Source organism: Nannobrachium achirus (genome assembly GCF_963921795.1).
Source record: "Nannobrachium achirus genome assembly, chromosome: 11".
In the NCBI taxonomy this organism is placed as follows: Eukaryota; Metazoa; Chordata; class Actinopteri; order Myctophiformes; family Myctophidae; genus Nannobrachium; species Nannobrachium achirus.
Window position 1 is genome coordinate 577,398 of NC_137820.1, and position 15,673 is coordinate 593,070.

Consider the following 15,673-nt stretch of genomic DNA (forward strand, 5'->3'; position numbering starts at 1 on the left):
GTTTTTGATTCACTGCCGGGCTTCCGGCTTAGTACTGCGCATGCTGAGATGCTGAGCCTATTCTTCTATGGTAGAGCACTCTGGGTATTACTTATCCCTTACCACCACGGCGCCACCTACTGGCCTGGCATGCTTGTTGGAGCCTATAATTATAGACCTCCCTCCATGCCTCCCTCTAGTGGAGGTCTGGGGACTCATATTTTAGACCTAGATATCCAGCTCCGTGTGGACCTAGATAGTTTTCTATCTGGATATCAACAATCTATCTGGATATCAACCATCCAGCTCCGTGTAGCCGGGGCCTTAATCAAGTCATATGATACCAGCCACAACTCTGTACGATAAACGGTTGATGAGTAACAGCCAAAAAAGGAACAATCAAGTTTCGGCCAATCAGAAGAGGGGGCGGGACTTAGTTAAACCAATTAAGGTGAAGGACACTTAGTCAAGTCATATGATACCAGCCACAACTCTGTACGATAAACGGTTGATTTGTAACAGCCAAAAAAAGGAACAATCAAGTATGGACCAATCAGAAGAGGGGGCACTTCCTGTTTGGTGAAGGAAGTTTGACACTTCGCCACGGGCACGCCGTTTCACGAAAACTCACGATTCGCACAACTTTTCATCGTTAAGGTGTCTTGAGTATGCCGAGCGAACTTGAAGTTGATCCGATTAACCCCCTAGGAGGAGTTTGTTAAAGTGCGACACGTGAAAACGGCCAAAAATGCGCCAAAACGCCACTAATTAGTAAAAATGGCTGACTTCCGGTTTGGTTTCGGAAGTGGCGCCAAGAGACTTTTTTGTGAGTCCGGACATGATACAGGTGTGTAGTGATTTTCGTACGTGTAGGTGAAACCATATGGTGGGGCTTGAGGCACGAAGTTTTGTAGGGGGCGCTATTGAGCCATTAGGCCACGCCCCCTTTTGATTTTTTTTAAATACGAAATTTTTCGCCACTTGTGATGTGTGTGCAAAGTTGCGCAACTTTTGGAGTACGTTTTGCGGCTCAAAAACACGATTCATTCGGCGGAAGAATAATAATCTTTGCAAATACAATAGGGTCCTCACACACTGTGTGTGCTCGGGCCCTAAAAATAAAAATAAAAGAGCTCAATACAACTTCCTTCAGGATATTAGCATGAGTTCTGTAATGTGACATAAATAACATTAGCATGAGTTCTGTAATGTGACATAAATAACATTAGCATGACTTCTGTAATGTAACAGATAAATAACATTAGCATGACTTCTGTAATGTGACAGATAAATAACATTAGCATGACTTCTGTAATGTGACAGATAAATAACATTAGCATGACTTCTGTAATGTGACAGATAAATACCATTAGCATGACTTCTGTAATGTTGTGACAGATAAATAATTGACATGAGAAGACTGGAGCTTGTTAATTGTGGGCTCGCCTGTAAGGCGAGCACACTTTAGATATTGTCATTAGTTATCTATAGGCAGGCAGTCATACTAGTGCAAGTTCTCCTCAAAACTTGGGCACCTTTCTACTCCTACATACTTAGACAGAAAATGAAAATAAAAACATCAATGTGTTCAGCTTACTGTGGCAACGTGTGCTATTATTTATTACAGCAATCGGCCAAATGGTGGCGCTGTAGGAAGCCTTCGAAAGTGCGAACTTTGAACAGGTAGAGCTCATGCTCTGTTATACGTACAGCCATGAAACCTGTATACACGTACGCGTCTCCTCATGCCGAACAACTTTTACGATCTGACTTTTAACCTCTGACCTTTAGATCCCCCAGAATTTTGAATTATATGAAAAACAGTAAAAAATCTATCTCCTCCTGGGATTGTTACGTTACGCGCACAAAACTTTTTTCACATGAACTTTGGACCAATACGGTCAAACTGTCAGGTCGGATTTCTTTTTAAGTGAAATATTATTTTTTAATAATTCAATGAATATTGCGGTTCAATGCAAATTATTATTCTGCCTCTAAATCATACATGCAAAGTTACACGTTCATGGCATTTGGCAAAGATGTAGGGTTAGTCAAAGTATCACTGAAACCAATTTTATTCCAATCGGCCAAAGGGGGGCGCAATACAAAGTGTTTGAAAATTCAAACTTCAAACGGGCATAAGTCATGACTCGTTTCGTTTGAAGACATGCAATTTGCTTACACGCGTGCTTTGACTCAAGCGGAAGACATCTGTGTCTTTGTTAAGTAAGCTCCGCCCTTAGATTTTCCGCCATTTTGAGCAGTTTGTAAAACGCTTAAACCCGCTTTTATTCTGGAATTTTCGCGTCACGTGCACAAAACCTTTTTGACATGAACTTTGGACCAATATCTAAAGATCTGTCAGATCGGTTTTGTTTTAAATTGAAACATGCTTTTTTAATAATTCAATTAATATTGCAGTTTTATGCAATTTATTATTCTTCCTCTAAAACATACATGCAAAGTCACATTTTCATGATGAAATACTGTAGAGGGTTAGTCCAAATATCATTAAAACCAATCTTACCCCAATTGGCCAAAGGGGGGCGCTATATCATTTTGAGCAGTTTGTGAAATGCATAAAAACGTTTTTATTCTGGGATCTTTTTGCAATTTGCATGAAACATTCTACACACAATCTAAGGACCTTTATCTATGCCGATGAAGTGCACACAAAAAAAATATAAAATAATAATAATAAATATAGCTGCAAGCAGCGATAAAGTGGCCAAAAACACCTCAAATCATGAACACAGCCTGCAATGTGCGTGAAATCTTGCAAGCACATTCCCACTAAGTCAAGGAACAGATGCCACCCTTCTCACATTGACCTGTTATAGCGCCACCAGCGGGTCAACTTTTGCATAACAGATGTTTGGAACAAAATGCCTCAAATCATGCATGCAGTGTCTGATTGCGTCAGTAACATCAAAGAGAGCATTGGCTGCGATCTTGACATTTTGTACTTTTATAGCCATTGTTTTTTTGGCTTGAAGCAAGCCCACAATTGTTTCGAAGGAACAATATTTTCTAGTTCTTAATGATAACGAGCACCTTATCCATCCTGCTTATTGAGCCAGGCTTTTATCAGCCCATGTTGAGTGTTTTCTAATATTTTGTGGAAAGATGTGAGACGACAAATTCTGAACAGAACTGGTATCTTTTTTTTTTATTGGCCAGTTGTTGTGACTGTGAGTTTGTGGCTGACCAGCATCTATGAAGATGACTATTAACAAAAGTAACAAATATTATCATTAAATATCATTAAAACAATCATTCATTAGTGTGCAATAAGTGTTAAATGGCTTTATATTATGAATACTGTAAGCATGTCAAACCTCGTCTTAATTGTTTAAACATGACATAAAAGTACAAAATGTTTGAAAATAGCCTATCTACAAGCTCAAAACGCGTCGCATCGCGACACGTTGTGAGCTTGTAGATCGGCTATTTTCAAAAATCCTACGTATAAAATATGGCTACAAGTGCTTAACACTTTGCCGTCCGAAATAGAATGGTGGTTGGTAGATTAGCCGTGAAATTTCTATTATTGTATTGTGATCTGAGACATAATATTATGTTTATAAACATGAGCCCGCCGCCCTTCCTTCTTGGACAGCGCCGTTGTTTTTTCTTTTTTTTTTTCCCCAGGTCATAAACTCATCGTGATTATCTGGTTCTCCGTTGGGATAGAATGGGGGTTTTGGCCGATCATCGATCTCCCCATGCGTTTCGCGTGCGCGATCCCTTCACGTAAATGTCCCCGCAAATAATCCATGTGTGACTCAAAAGCAGAACTGAAAATTTTCTCTAGCATAGCCCCTAGCATGGCTGCTGCGGAGCACCAGGGTACAGACAGCAAACGAATGGCTGGGAGTAGCCTTGGAGAAGGAAAGGAGCTGACGTCACCTCTGCTTCATGTCAGACCGTGCATGAGCTATCAATGCACGAGTGGTGACTAGGGAAGGTTAGACGATCGCCGATTTTCGGATCAAAATCATTTATTCCGGTTTTAATGACAAAGTCCGGGAAAGTACGGCGTGGCTGAGACTCCCTGCTGGGATGTGCGATATAGTACGGTTTTAACATTAAGGGGCTCCCCGTGGCTTTGAAAGGGTTAATGTATGTTTTACAATGGTATAATTTATATCTGCAAAGTAACTAGTAACTAAAGTTTTCAAATTAATGTAGTGGAGTAAAAGTACAATATTTTTCATAATAATAATTCATGTGTTCTGGAGTTTGTAGCGGACCCTGGTAACTGTACTGAGTGATGAGTGGTTTTCTTTCTTTTTTTTATCCCACAATTTTGTAACCCATTTTCACCCAGTGCCAATTGCCTATGTAATCCTGGGCTCTGCTCTCCCTCTGCCGCGCCTGGGGAGACAACGGACTGACCTCATGCTTCCTTCTATGCATGAGGAGTCCAAGCTGCTTACGACTATTCCAGCTATTCCAACCAATTCCTCTCCCCTCCATCAGGCGCCCCGGCTGGCCAGGGGGAGTATTAATTATGGAGTCTGTTTTGATGATATTGTTTCTATATAAACATGTACACTGGACACATACAGTTTACATAGTGTTTCTATCATATAAACATGTACACTGGACACATACAGTTTACATAGTGTTTCTATCATATAAACATGTACACTGGACACATACAGTTTACATAGTGTTTCTATCATAAACATGTACACTGGACACATACAGTTTACATAGTGTTTCTATCATAAACATGTACACTGGACACATACAGTTTACATAGTGTTATCATATAAACATGTACACTGGACACATACAGTTTACATAGTGTTATCATATAAACATGTACACTGGACACATACAGTTTACATAGTGTTTCTATCATAAACATGTACACTGGACACATACAGTTTACATAGTGTTTCTATCATATAAACATGTACACTGGACACATACAGTTTACATAGTGTTTCTATAATAAACATGTATGATGACTGGACACATACCTTGGTTTACGGCTATAAAGATGAATTTGTGGTTCATTTCCTGGTCTGCTCTGACATTTATATATATATTTAATATTTATATGCACCCTGGACCACCGTTTTTAAGCTGCTTGATTTAACATTTAGATATGAATTTGTTTAAAGTGAAATTGCATTTGAACTTGTTAACTTGTGCAGGTAACTTTTTGATGTTCTAACTGTCAGAGACTTCCACTACAGTTCAAACGTGTACTGAATACTGATGTCTGTTGATTAAAAACATAAAGCAGTGAAAACTTTGTGATCATTCAGAAATATAAAGTCTTACAGTCAAAACGATCACATACTGATGATGATGATGATGATGATTATTAGCATGATTGGTATTATTAACATACTGATGACTGATCTCAACAGACCTTAAAGGCTGTAGAAATGTTAGATTTTAATTGTTGAATGTTTCAGCTTGTTCTAATCATTTATAGGCTACTTTATTTGACTTAAAAATACATTTTCTAGTTTACCAAGGAAGAGGGGTGCACAGTACACCCTTCTTTTTATATTAGGATATCATATAATATATATCACATAATATATACAGTATCATATAATATATACTGTATCATATCATATCACACACACGCACGCACGCACGCACACGCGTGCGTGCGCGCACGCGTGTGCGTGCGTGCGTGCGTGCGCGCGCACACACACACACACACACACCACCGCTCAGTTCACACGAGTGTGATTTTTCCATTGCAAACTGCTAACAAACTCTTCAAATCAAACCTGTTCCACCCATTGGCCTCTGGAGGGCGCTACAGGTCTAGCAAAGCAAAGACAAGTATAAGCGAAAATGATAAAACTCCAATCGTTGCTTCAAGGGGGTCCCTGACAGCCAGGGACCCCCTTGACTTCCTGGCACAACACATTGATATGGGGGTCCGCAAATACATATCATTACAGGGGTCCTTGTCCTTGACATGCAAAGGTTTGGAACACAGACAGAAGAATGAACCTGAGGTCTTTAATATGAGGATGAATCAACAATACGTCTGTTTGTAAAGATGTGGTTTTTGTATTTTTGTTGTTCACTTGATGAATACATAAAGAACAGAAAAAAATTATAATTGCAAAGATGTAAACAGAAAATGTTTACTCGAACAAGGGTCTTCAACAGGGGGTCCGGGACCCCTAGAGGGTCCTCAGAGTTACTACAGGGGGTCCTCCAAATCTTTGTGTGATAGAAACTTTTTTCCCCCTGAGAACTTTAGCCAAAAATAGCCGATCTACAAGCTCACAAGTCTCATGCTGTGAGGCTTGTGAGCTTGTAGATCGGCTATTTTTGGAAAAGAGCTTTGGTGTAGAGAGGAAAAAGAGCAGACTAAGTACAGAGTGAAAGGTCAAGTTTATTGACGGTTCAAGTGGTTAAATATCTGCAAACACAACTAAGGGGTCCCTGCTTCATCTCTCTCTCAACTAAGGGGTCCCTGCTTCATCTCTCTCTCAACTAAGGGGTCCCTGCTTCATCTCTCTCTCAACTAAGGGGTCCCTGCTTCATCTCTCTCTCAACTAAGGGGTCCCTGCTACATCTCTCTCTCAACTAAGGGGTCCCTGCTTCATCTCTCTCTCAGCTAAGGGGTCCCTGCTTCATCTCTCTCTCAACTAAGGGGTCCCTGCTTCATCTCTCTCTCAACTAAGGGGTCCCTGCTTCATCTCTCTCTCAACTAAGGGGTCCCTGCTTCATCTCTCTCTCAACTAAAGGGTCCCTGCTTCATCTCTCTCTCAACTAAGGGGTCCCTGCTTCATCTCTCTCTCAACTAAGGGGTCCCTGCTTCATCTCTCTCTCAACTAAGGGGTCCCTGCTACATCTCTCTCTCAACTAAGGGGTCCCTGCTACATCTCTCTCTCAACTAAGGGGTCCCTGCTTCACCTCTATCTCTACTAAGGGGTCCCTGCTTCATCTCTCTCTCAACTAAGGGGTCCCTGCTTCATCTCTCTCTCAACTAAGGGGTCCCTGCTACATCTCTCTCTCAACTAAGGGGTCCCTGCTACATCTCTCTCTCAACTAAGGGGTCCCTGCTTCATCTCTCTCTCAACTAAGGGGTCCCTGCTTCATCTCTCTCTCAACTAAGGGGTCCCTGCTTCATCTCTCTCTCAACTAAGGGGTCCCTGCTTCATCTCTCTCTCAACTAAGGGGTCCCTGCTTCATCTCTCTCTCAACTAAGGGGTCCCTGCTTCATCTCTCTCTCAACTAAGGGGTCCTTGGCCTGAAAACCCCTTGAAGACCCGCCTGGTGTAGAAAGGGGGAAAAAGGAGAGAAAAAAAGAGAGAGAGAGAGAGAGAGAGAGAGAGAGAGAGAGAGAGAGAGAGGAGAACAAGGCTCCGCCCCCTCAGTTGAACTTTGTCACACATTTCATTTCAAGCAGAGATTTTGAGGCTGAAACAAAAAAACAACACAACTTTGTTTTAGAGAAACTTTAAGTTCTGATGGACCCTAACCCTTACAGGATGAGTTGTCAGTTTGCAGAGGAATATTAAAGTACAGTTTAATTACAGTTCAGTTTAATAACATTCAGTTCACTGTAGCTCAACTAAAATAAGTTTATTTCCACATAAAGTCCGTTAGGTTGAAGCCAGCATGTGGTTGTGGTTGCTGTTGTCTGCTCTGCTGGGTCTGGCCGTGCTGCTGGTGGTCCCTCACAGCTGGGGGTCCTCGGATCTCCTCCACACTCTGCGGACCCCTCGCTACTGGTGGTCGGACCTGTGCTACACCGCGCGGACCCTCCGGCTGGCTCTCAGGCTGACCTCCTACAAGCGGACCACCAGACCCTTCTACAGCGTGCTGGAGCGCTTCCTGGAGGGGGTCCGCCGGCACCCGGAGCGGCCCTTCGTGCTGTGGGAGGACCGGAGCTTCTCGTACGGCTGGGCGGACCGCCGGAGCTCCGCCGCGGCGCGGTGCCTGCAGCGGCGCGCGGGGGTCCGCGAGGCCGACGCCGTGGCGCTGTTTCTGGGCAACGAGCCGAACTACATCTGGCTGTGGCTGGGACTCAGCAAGCTGGGATGTCCTGCTGCTTTGATTAACTGTAACATCAGGAATAAGGGTCTTCTGCACTGTTTAACCTGTTCTGGAGCCAAGACTATCATTACATCTACAGGTAAATATAATATAATACTAAATATAATACATGTGGCTGTGGCTGGGACTCAGCAAGCTGGGATGTCCTGCTGCTTTGATCAACTGTAACATCAGGAATAAGGGTCTTCTGCACTGTTTAAGCTGTTCTGGAGCCAAGACTATCATTACATCTACAGGTAAATACTGTTAATATAATATTAATACTAAATATAATACATGTGGCTGTGGCTGGGACTCAGCAAGCTGGGATGTCCTGCTGCTTTGATTAACTGTAACATCAGGAATAAGGGTCTTCTGCACTGTTTAAGCTGTTCTGGAGCCAAGACTATCATTACATCTACAGGTAAATATAATATAATACTAAATATAATACATGTGGCTGTGGCTGGGACTCAGCAAGCTGGGATGTCCTGCTGCTTTGATTAACTAACATCAGGAATAAGGGTCTTCTGCACTGTTTAAGCTGTTCTGGAGCCAAGACTATCATTACATCTACAGGTAAATACTGTTAATATAATATTAATACTAAATATAATACATGTGGCTGTGGCTGGGACTCAGCAAGCTGGGATGTCCTGCTGCTTTGATTAACTGTAACATCAGGAATAAGGGTCTTCTGCACTGTTTAACCTGTTCTGGAGCCAAGACTATCATTACATCTACAGGTAAATATAATATAATACTAAATATAATACATGTGGCTGTGGCTGGGACTCAGCAAGCTGGGATGTCCTGCTGCCCTGATTAACTGTAACATCAGGAATAAGGGTCTTCTGCACTGTTTAAGCTGTTCTGGAGCCAAGACTATCATTACATCTACAGGTAAATACTGTTAATATAATATTAATACTAAATATAATACATGTGGCTGTGGCTGGGACTCAGCAAGCTGGGATGTCCTGCTGCTTTGATCAACTAATATAAGAGCCAAGGGTCTTCTGCACTGTCTGAGCTGTTCTGGAGCAAAGACCCTTATAACATCTACAGGTAAATACTGTTAATATAATATTAATACTAAATACCAGTAAGACTCCCTAATCGGGAGATAAGCGACCGTAGGTGGCTTATCTCCACAAATAGGGCAAAAATGTGTTTTTCCCAAATCTTCCTTATCCATGTTGATGACATGAGTGTAGACATGCTGTGTAGTGATATTCGTGATTTTAGGGCAAAAACTGTAGGAGCAGTGTCCAAAAATCCGTTTTAAAAATCGGCCTGAAGGTGGCGCTAGAATAGGGCCATGTAATATAATACATGTGGCTGTGGCTGGGACTCAGCAAGCTGGGATGTCCTGCTGCCCTGATTAACTGTAATATCAGAGCCAAGGGACTGGTCCACTGTTTAACCTGTTCTGGAGCTAAAACTATCATTACATCTACAGGTAAATATAATATTAATACTAAATATAATACATGTGGCTGTGGCTGGGACTCAGCAAGCTGGGATGTCCTGCTGCTTTGATCAACTGTAATATAAGAGCCAAGGGTTTATTACACTGTTTAAACTGCTCTGGAGCCAAGACTATCATTACATCTACAGGTAAATATAATATTAATACTAAATCTACTATTAAATTTTTCTTAGAGCCGCATCCCACTTCCACGCCCATGTCGCCTCCACTTCAACTCATAGCCAGAGCAGATGTCGGTAGAGTGTAGGGAATCAGAGCAGATGTCGGTAGAGTGTAGGGAATAAAACCGCACATAACTCTATCATTGGCCCCCTGTTGCCATGGTGACCGCCGTCCATTGGCTCGTATTCCCAGCTATGGGACCGGCGGATCCAATTTCAACCGAGGGGGGCGTAGCCAGAACACACACACACACACACACACACACACAAAAATAGCTAATAGTTAGCTCACAACTTTCCACTTTTCTCTTTCACCTCAATCGCAGTAACATCCGTATACACCACGTCATCGCATCACCAATACGTTTTATTTATTATTATTATTATTATTTTTTCCATTTTTTTTTCTCAAAATGTTTTTTTTCTCAAACTTTTTTTTTCTCAAAAAAAATTTTTTCTCTAAATTTTTTTTTTTGAGATTTTATTTTATTTTTTCTCAAAAAAAATGTTTTTTCTCAATTTTTTTTTCTCTAAATTTTTTTTTTCTCAAATTTTTTTTTTCTCAAAATTTTTTTTTTCTCAAATTTTTTTTTCTTAAAAATGTTTTTTTTCCTCAAACATTTTTTTTTCTCAAAAAACTTTTTTTTTCTCAAAACATTTTTTTTTCTCAAAAAACTTTTTTTTCTCAAAAAACTTTTTTTTCTCAAAAAAACCATCAGATCGTGGCCACCCTGTACCTCAGGGATTTGTTTTCGACGAATATTTACTCCTATAGACGCAACGCGACGACCTAGAGGGGAGGCCGGCGTAGCCGGCCGACCTTCTAGTATAATACATGTGGCTGTGGCTGGGACTCAGCAAGCTGGGATGTCCTGCTGCTTTGATTAACTGTAACATCAGGAATAAGGGTCTTCTGCACTGTTTAACCTGTTCTGGAGCCAAGACTATCATTACATCTACAGGTAAATATAATATAATACTAAATATAATACATCTGGCTGTGGCTGGGACTCAGCAAGCTGGGATGTCCTGCTGCCCTGATTAACTGTAATATCAGAGCCAAGGGTTTATTACACTGTTTAAACTGCTCTGGAGCCAAGACTATCATTACATGTACAGGTAAATACTGTTAATATAATATTAATACTAAATATAATACATGTGGCTGTGGCTGGGACTCAGCAAGCTGGGATGTCCTGCTGCTTTGATCAACTAATATAAGAGCCAAGGGTCTGGTCCACTGTTTAACCTGTTCTGGAGCTAAAACTATCATTACATCTACAGGTAAATATAATATTAACATACTATAATACTTCTGCACTGTTTAAACTGTTCTGGAGCCAAGACCCTTATAACATCTACAGGTAAATATAATATTAATACTAATATACTGTTAATACTAAATATAATGTTTAAGCTGCCCTGATCAACTGTAATATTGGGTCCAAAGGTAATTCATGTCATTTAGACCAGTGTTTCTCAACCACTGGTCCTGGGGACCTTTGGTGTGCCCCTGAGAAGGGTCAAGTGTGCCCCTGAGAAGGGTCAAGTGTGCCCCTTGAAACTGCTTGAAAGCCAGTATTGTGTTTATCATTTTAAAAAATGATTTAAACTAGTGAAAACAGACGATCTACAAGCACACAACGCCTCGCGGTGCTAGGCGTCCTGCTGTTTTCACTACTGTTATGTGACAGCCTTGTATGATGAAGCGAAGTACACATTTGAAACTTGGAGATACAAGGTTTCTAACTGCTTGAAAGCCAGTATTGTTATTAAATGTTTGGAAGTGAGTCTGTCTGCATGCTGAGGTTCCGCTGCGTTCCGCCCGGTCAATTGATTGATTGATTGATTGAAGAATTTATTAGAAGTTTGCAATAGAAAAAAGTACAGTTTCATGACAGTACAAATCACTGGTACAAGGTCAACTAAAAGGAGATCCTAGAAAGCCGAGGCTTATTTCCACAGGAACCACACTTTAAAGTTACACCATGTAACTTTTTTTATAAAACAAATCTTAAAATTGTCCTAACTGTTAAATCGCTAAAGTTTTAGAACACCCACTCTGTTATTTTCAGCTTCTGAAGCCTTCTCTTTATACGTTTTCTAAGAGTTGTGAGGGGGGTAGAATTTCCCGGCAAAATGATGTCATCTCCCACATGATACACTACCGGCCAATCACAGCGAGTCTTGCTGTCTCTAAAGGAAGTAGCTTCCCTCAGCAACTGTGTTTACATTGGTGAAGGAATCTTGCATGCTACTCCCTCAATCCTGGTCTAAAAATGACGGGAGACGGCTCTACGGATGCGTATCGGCGAGGCGGAGGTGCTCGCGGCGGGCGCGGCGGGCGCCGTTCTGGTGGTCCGCGGCGACTCCGGCCGAAAAAAGCAATACTGCTACTGACCACTAGTTGAGCAGCTTCCACAGTACAGCTTTAAGTATCTCATATAACATTGAAAGACAGACGGATAGAACATACTTTATCTAGGATAATATCAGTTTCAATAGCATAACATCAAATACAAAGGCAGAACAAAAAAAAAGAAAAAGGGGGGGGGGGGGGAGCATGGGGGCTTAGTCTATTTACAAGTCACAGGTAGCAACCGCCTGAAGGTGACTTTTCATACCAATTTTGAAGGAGGCTAGGGATTTGCTCTCCTTTAGGGCTTGAGGAAGGGCGTTCCACATGTTGATGGTGTAGCAGGAGAACGAGTTAGAGCCTTATTTAGTGTTAAATCTATGATGATGATGATTAGTGGAGCTGCCTCTGGTGTTGTGATCGTGAACATCCTTGACCTTTAAGAAGTAGTTTGCCAGGTACATGGGTATCTTGGAGGTGTAGTGTATCTTGTACACCAGGCCCATTGCAAGATGCTGTACTCTGTCAGCTACTTTGAGCCACCCCACGCTTTCGTGGTGATGATCGGTAAGGTGGGTCTGAGGAGGGAGACCAAGCACAACCCTAATTAGTTGTGCTTGGTCTTCCATCTCAGAGTCTGAGTCTGAGTAGATGAGTGATTTAAACGGTCGTCTCGTCTCGACCTCGTCGCTTAAAGGTTGCTTTATGATTGTTGTGCAGACATCTGTAGGGGTCCCCGGACCACCGCTGTTCTTCACATAAGACCTTCAGAACAGGGTGAGAATCTGGACTTTCACTGGAGACAATCTCTGTTTGGGTGGAACTCACCGGAACCTACTCTCAGAGAGAGAGAGAGTACTCACATTTCTTACTTTAGTAAAAGTACCAGTAAGACTCCCTAATCGGGAGATAAGCGACCGTAGGTGGCTTATCTCCACAAATAGGGCAAACATTTGTTTTTCCAAAATCTTCCTGATCCATGTTGATGACATGAGTGTAGACATGCTGTGTAGTGATATTCGTGATTTTAGGGCAAAAACTGTAGGAGCAGTGTCCAAAAATGTGTTTTAAAATCGGCCTGAAGGTGGCGCTGGAATAGGGCCATGTGAGAAATGAGGAGTGGGGTGTCCGCGTTGCCTTGGCGGACGAATAGGTACCGGCCCCGGCTCTCCCGGACGTTCCTAGCCTGAGTTACGGCATTTTATGTGCGCTGCAGTGGCAGGGGGTCCTCCACTGGGGGCGCCACCACTTTTGCCTCCGTTCTGGAGCACCAGGAGTCGGTGGTCCCCGGGAATTCACCGTGAGCAGCCCCGTTGCGGTGGTCATTTGGTCATTTTTGCACATTTGGTCATTTTTTACATCTGGGGGTCCCCCGTCCCTGGGGCCCCGGGGGTCCTTGGAGGTTGTAGTTTGGCAGGCAAGGAGTGTGTGTGCAAAATCTGGCATGGATCGGGTCAACGGTTGCGGAGATATGAGCAGGGAAAAAGTGTGACGTGTGACGTGTGACCACATTTGGTCATTTTTTACATCTGGGGGTCCCCCAGGGACCCGGGTCCCTGGGGCTCCGGGGGTCCTTGGAGGTTGTAGTTTGGCAGTCAAAGAGTGTGTGTGCAAAATCTGTCATGGATCGGGTCAACGGTTGCGGAGATATGAGCAGGGCAAAAGTGTGACTGACTGACTGACTGACTGACTGACTCACTGACCCACGGACAGCCTGTGGAGGTTTTGGTAGTAAATGCGACCTACGGTCGCAATCAATACTGCAATATTAGAACCGAGGAGTATTTTCTATATTATATAGAAATACTCTGTTACAAGTCCTCGATTCTAAATGTAATTGAGTAAAAGTACAAAAGAATTGGAATGAAAAATGTCCTTAAAGTACAAAAGTAGGAAGTACTCAAGTTTTCCAATGTATACAAATGTTTGAAAATAGCAGATCTACAAGCTCACAATGTGTTGCATCACGACGCATTGTGAGATTGCAGATCTGCTATTTTCAAATGGCCAAAATGTATAGGCTAAAGTGCTTAATGTATGTTTCTTAACAATAATCACATTCTTCAAAGTAACTAAACTGGCACATAAATGTAGTGGAGTAAAAGTACATTATTTACCTCTGAGATGCAGTGGAGTAGAAGTAAAAGTAGTGCAAACTGGACACTCAAGTAAAGTACAAATACCTGCATGCGTGTGTGTGTGTGTGTGTGTGTGTGTGTGTGTGTGTGTGTGTGTGTGTGTCAGACAGTGGCCTGGCTGCACCCTGGTAATAATTAACATGTGTTTGTGCGTGTGTGCGTGCGTGCGTGCGTGTGTGTGTGTGTGTGTCATCTGCAGCAAAGGACTGCACGTGTTAGAGCAGGGCTTCTCAGAGCACCCCATGAATATTGTTTTAATCCGAGGCACCCCTAAGTTATAATTTTCACTCCCAGCACCTTATATTTATAGCATATCGTCGTTGTCGGGTGGAAACCTTGTATGTCCAAAACCGTTCGTTTTGTATTTATCATCTATAAAATGTACTAAACTAGTGAAAACAGCCAATCTACAAGCACACAACGCCTCGCATCGTGAGGCGTTGTGTGCTTGTAGATCGGCTGTTTTCACTAGTTTTGTATGACAGTCTTGTATGATGAAGCAGGGCTTTGCTTTACCAAAAGACGTACACATTTGAAACTTGGAGATACGAGGTTTCTGCCCGACAGTGACGATATGTTAGTGATTATGTTAGGGTTTGAAAACCCCTGTGTGTTGGAGTCATTCTGGATGTTGTCTCCACCAGGCTGAAGAGAAACTGTTTTCGCCCCTGTCCGTCCGTTCGTCCGTGTGTGTGTCTGTTACCAGCTAATCTCCGGCACCGTTGGCCCGGTCGTTTCACTTGGGCCTGTTCTAGCGCCACCATGAGGCCGATTTTTGTCAAACTAATTTTTAGACACTGCTCCTACATATTCTGTCCAAAGTTCACGTACAATCTGTAGACAGCATCTCCACAGTCATGTGATGGTTATAGCGCCACCACCAGGTCAACTTTTGCAAAACAAATCTTTGGAACAAAATCATGCATGCAGCGTCCGTGAAAGGCTGAAAAAGACATGGCACCATTTTCACATTGGCCTGTTCTAGCGCCACCAGGAGGCCACAATAAGACCTGTTGCGCTTTCCTTTTATTGTGTATTAAAATGTTGGTGATGTCACACAACACGACCAACTGACACTGTAAACAGTGGTTTTCTCAAACAGTGGTCCGGGGACCACTGGTGGTCCTTTAGGGGGTTTCAGGTGGTCCCCAGCTAAATGGTGGAGAGTTGGTAACCAAATGGACCCGTACGGGTCCTTCTGGTTTCATTTTACACTCTGAAGATTTAAATTATTCTTAATCTTAAACACCTACATTACTTATTTAACAAGAAGTCTACACATTTAGTATTTTTTTATTTTTTCCAAGGTTTACCTGTTATCTCTCCTATGGCACCAACATCAATACAGCATGGAATTGCTAAACGTTAAACGATAACAAAATAGTTTGTTGTAACCCAATACCCTAACCCAATACCCTAACCCAATACCCTAACCCTAACCTGGGTCTGAGAGGCTAAATGTCTCTTGGGTAATAAATAGTGTAGCCCTCGGACGCTTTATAAGGACAGATAAATA

General features: G+C 42.4%; 1 protein-coding gene across 1 annotated transcript in view; it reads left to right on the forward strand.

The window, feature by feature from the left end:
• The first annotated feature begins 7,386 nt into the window (after positions 1-7,386).
• LOC308293623 (long-chain fatty acid transport protein 2-like) overlaps positions 7,387-15,673 on the forward strand; it is a 40,362-nt gene continuing 32,075 nt past the window's right edge. Inside the window, exons 1-2 of the mRNA XM_080736218.1 lie at positions 7,387-8,110; positions 10,500-10,625. Coding sequence (XP_080592344.1) covers positions 7,594-8,110; positions 10,500-10,625 — 643 coding nt within the window. The 5' untranslated portion in view covers positions 7,387-7,593. The remainder of the gene's footprint in view (positions 8,111-10,499; positions 10,626-15,673) is intronic.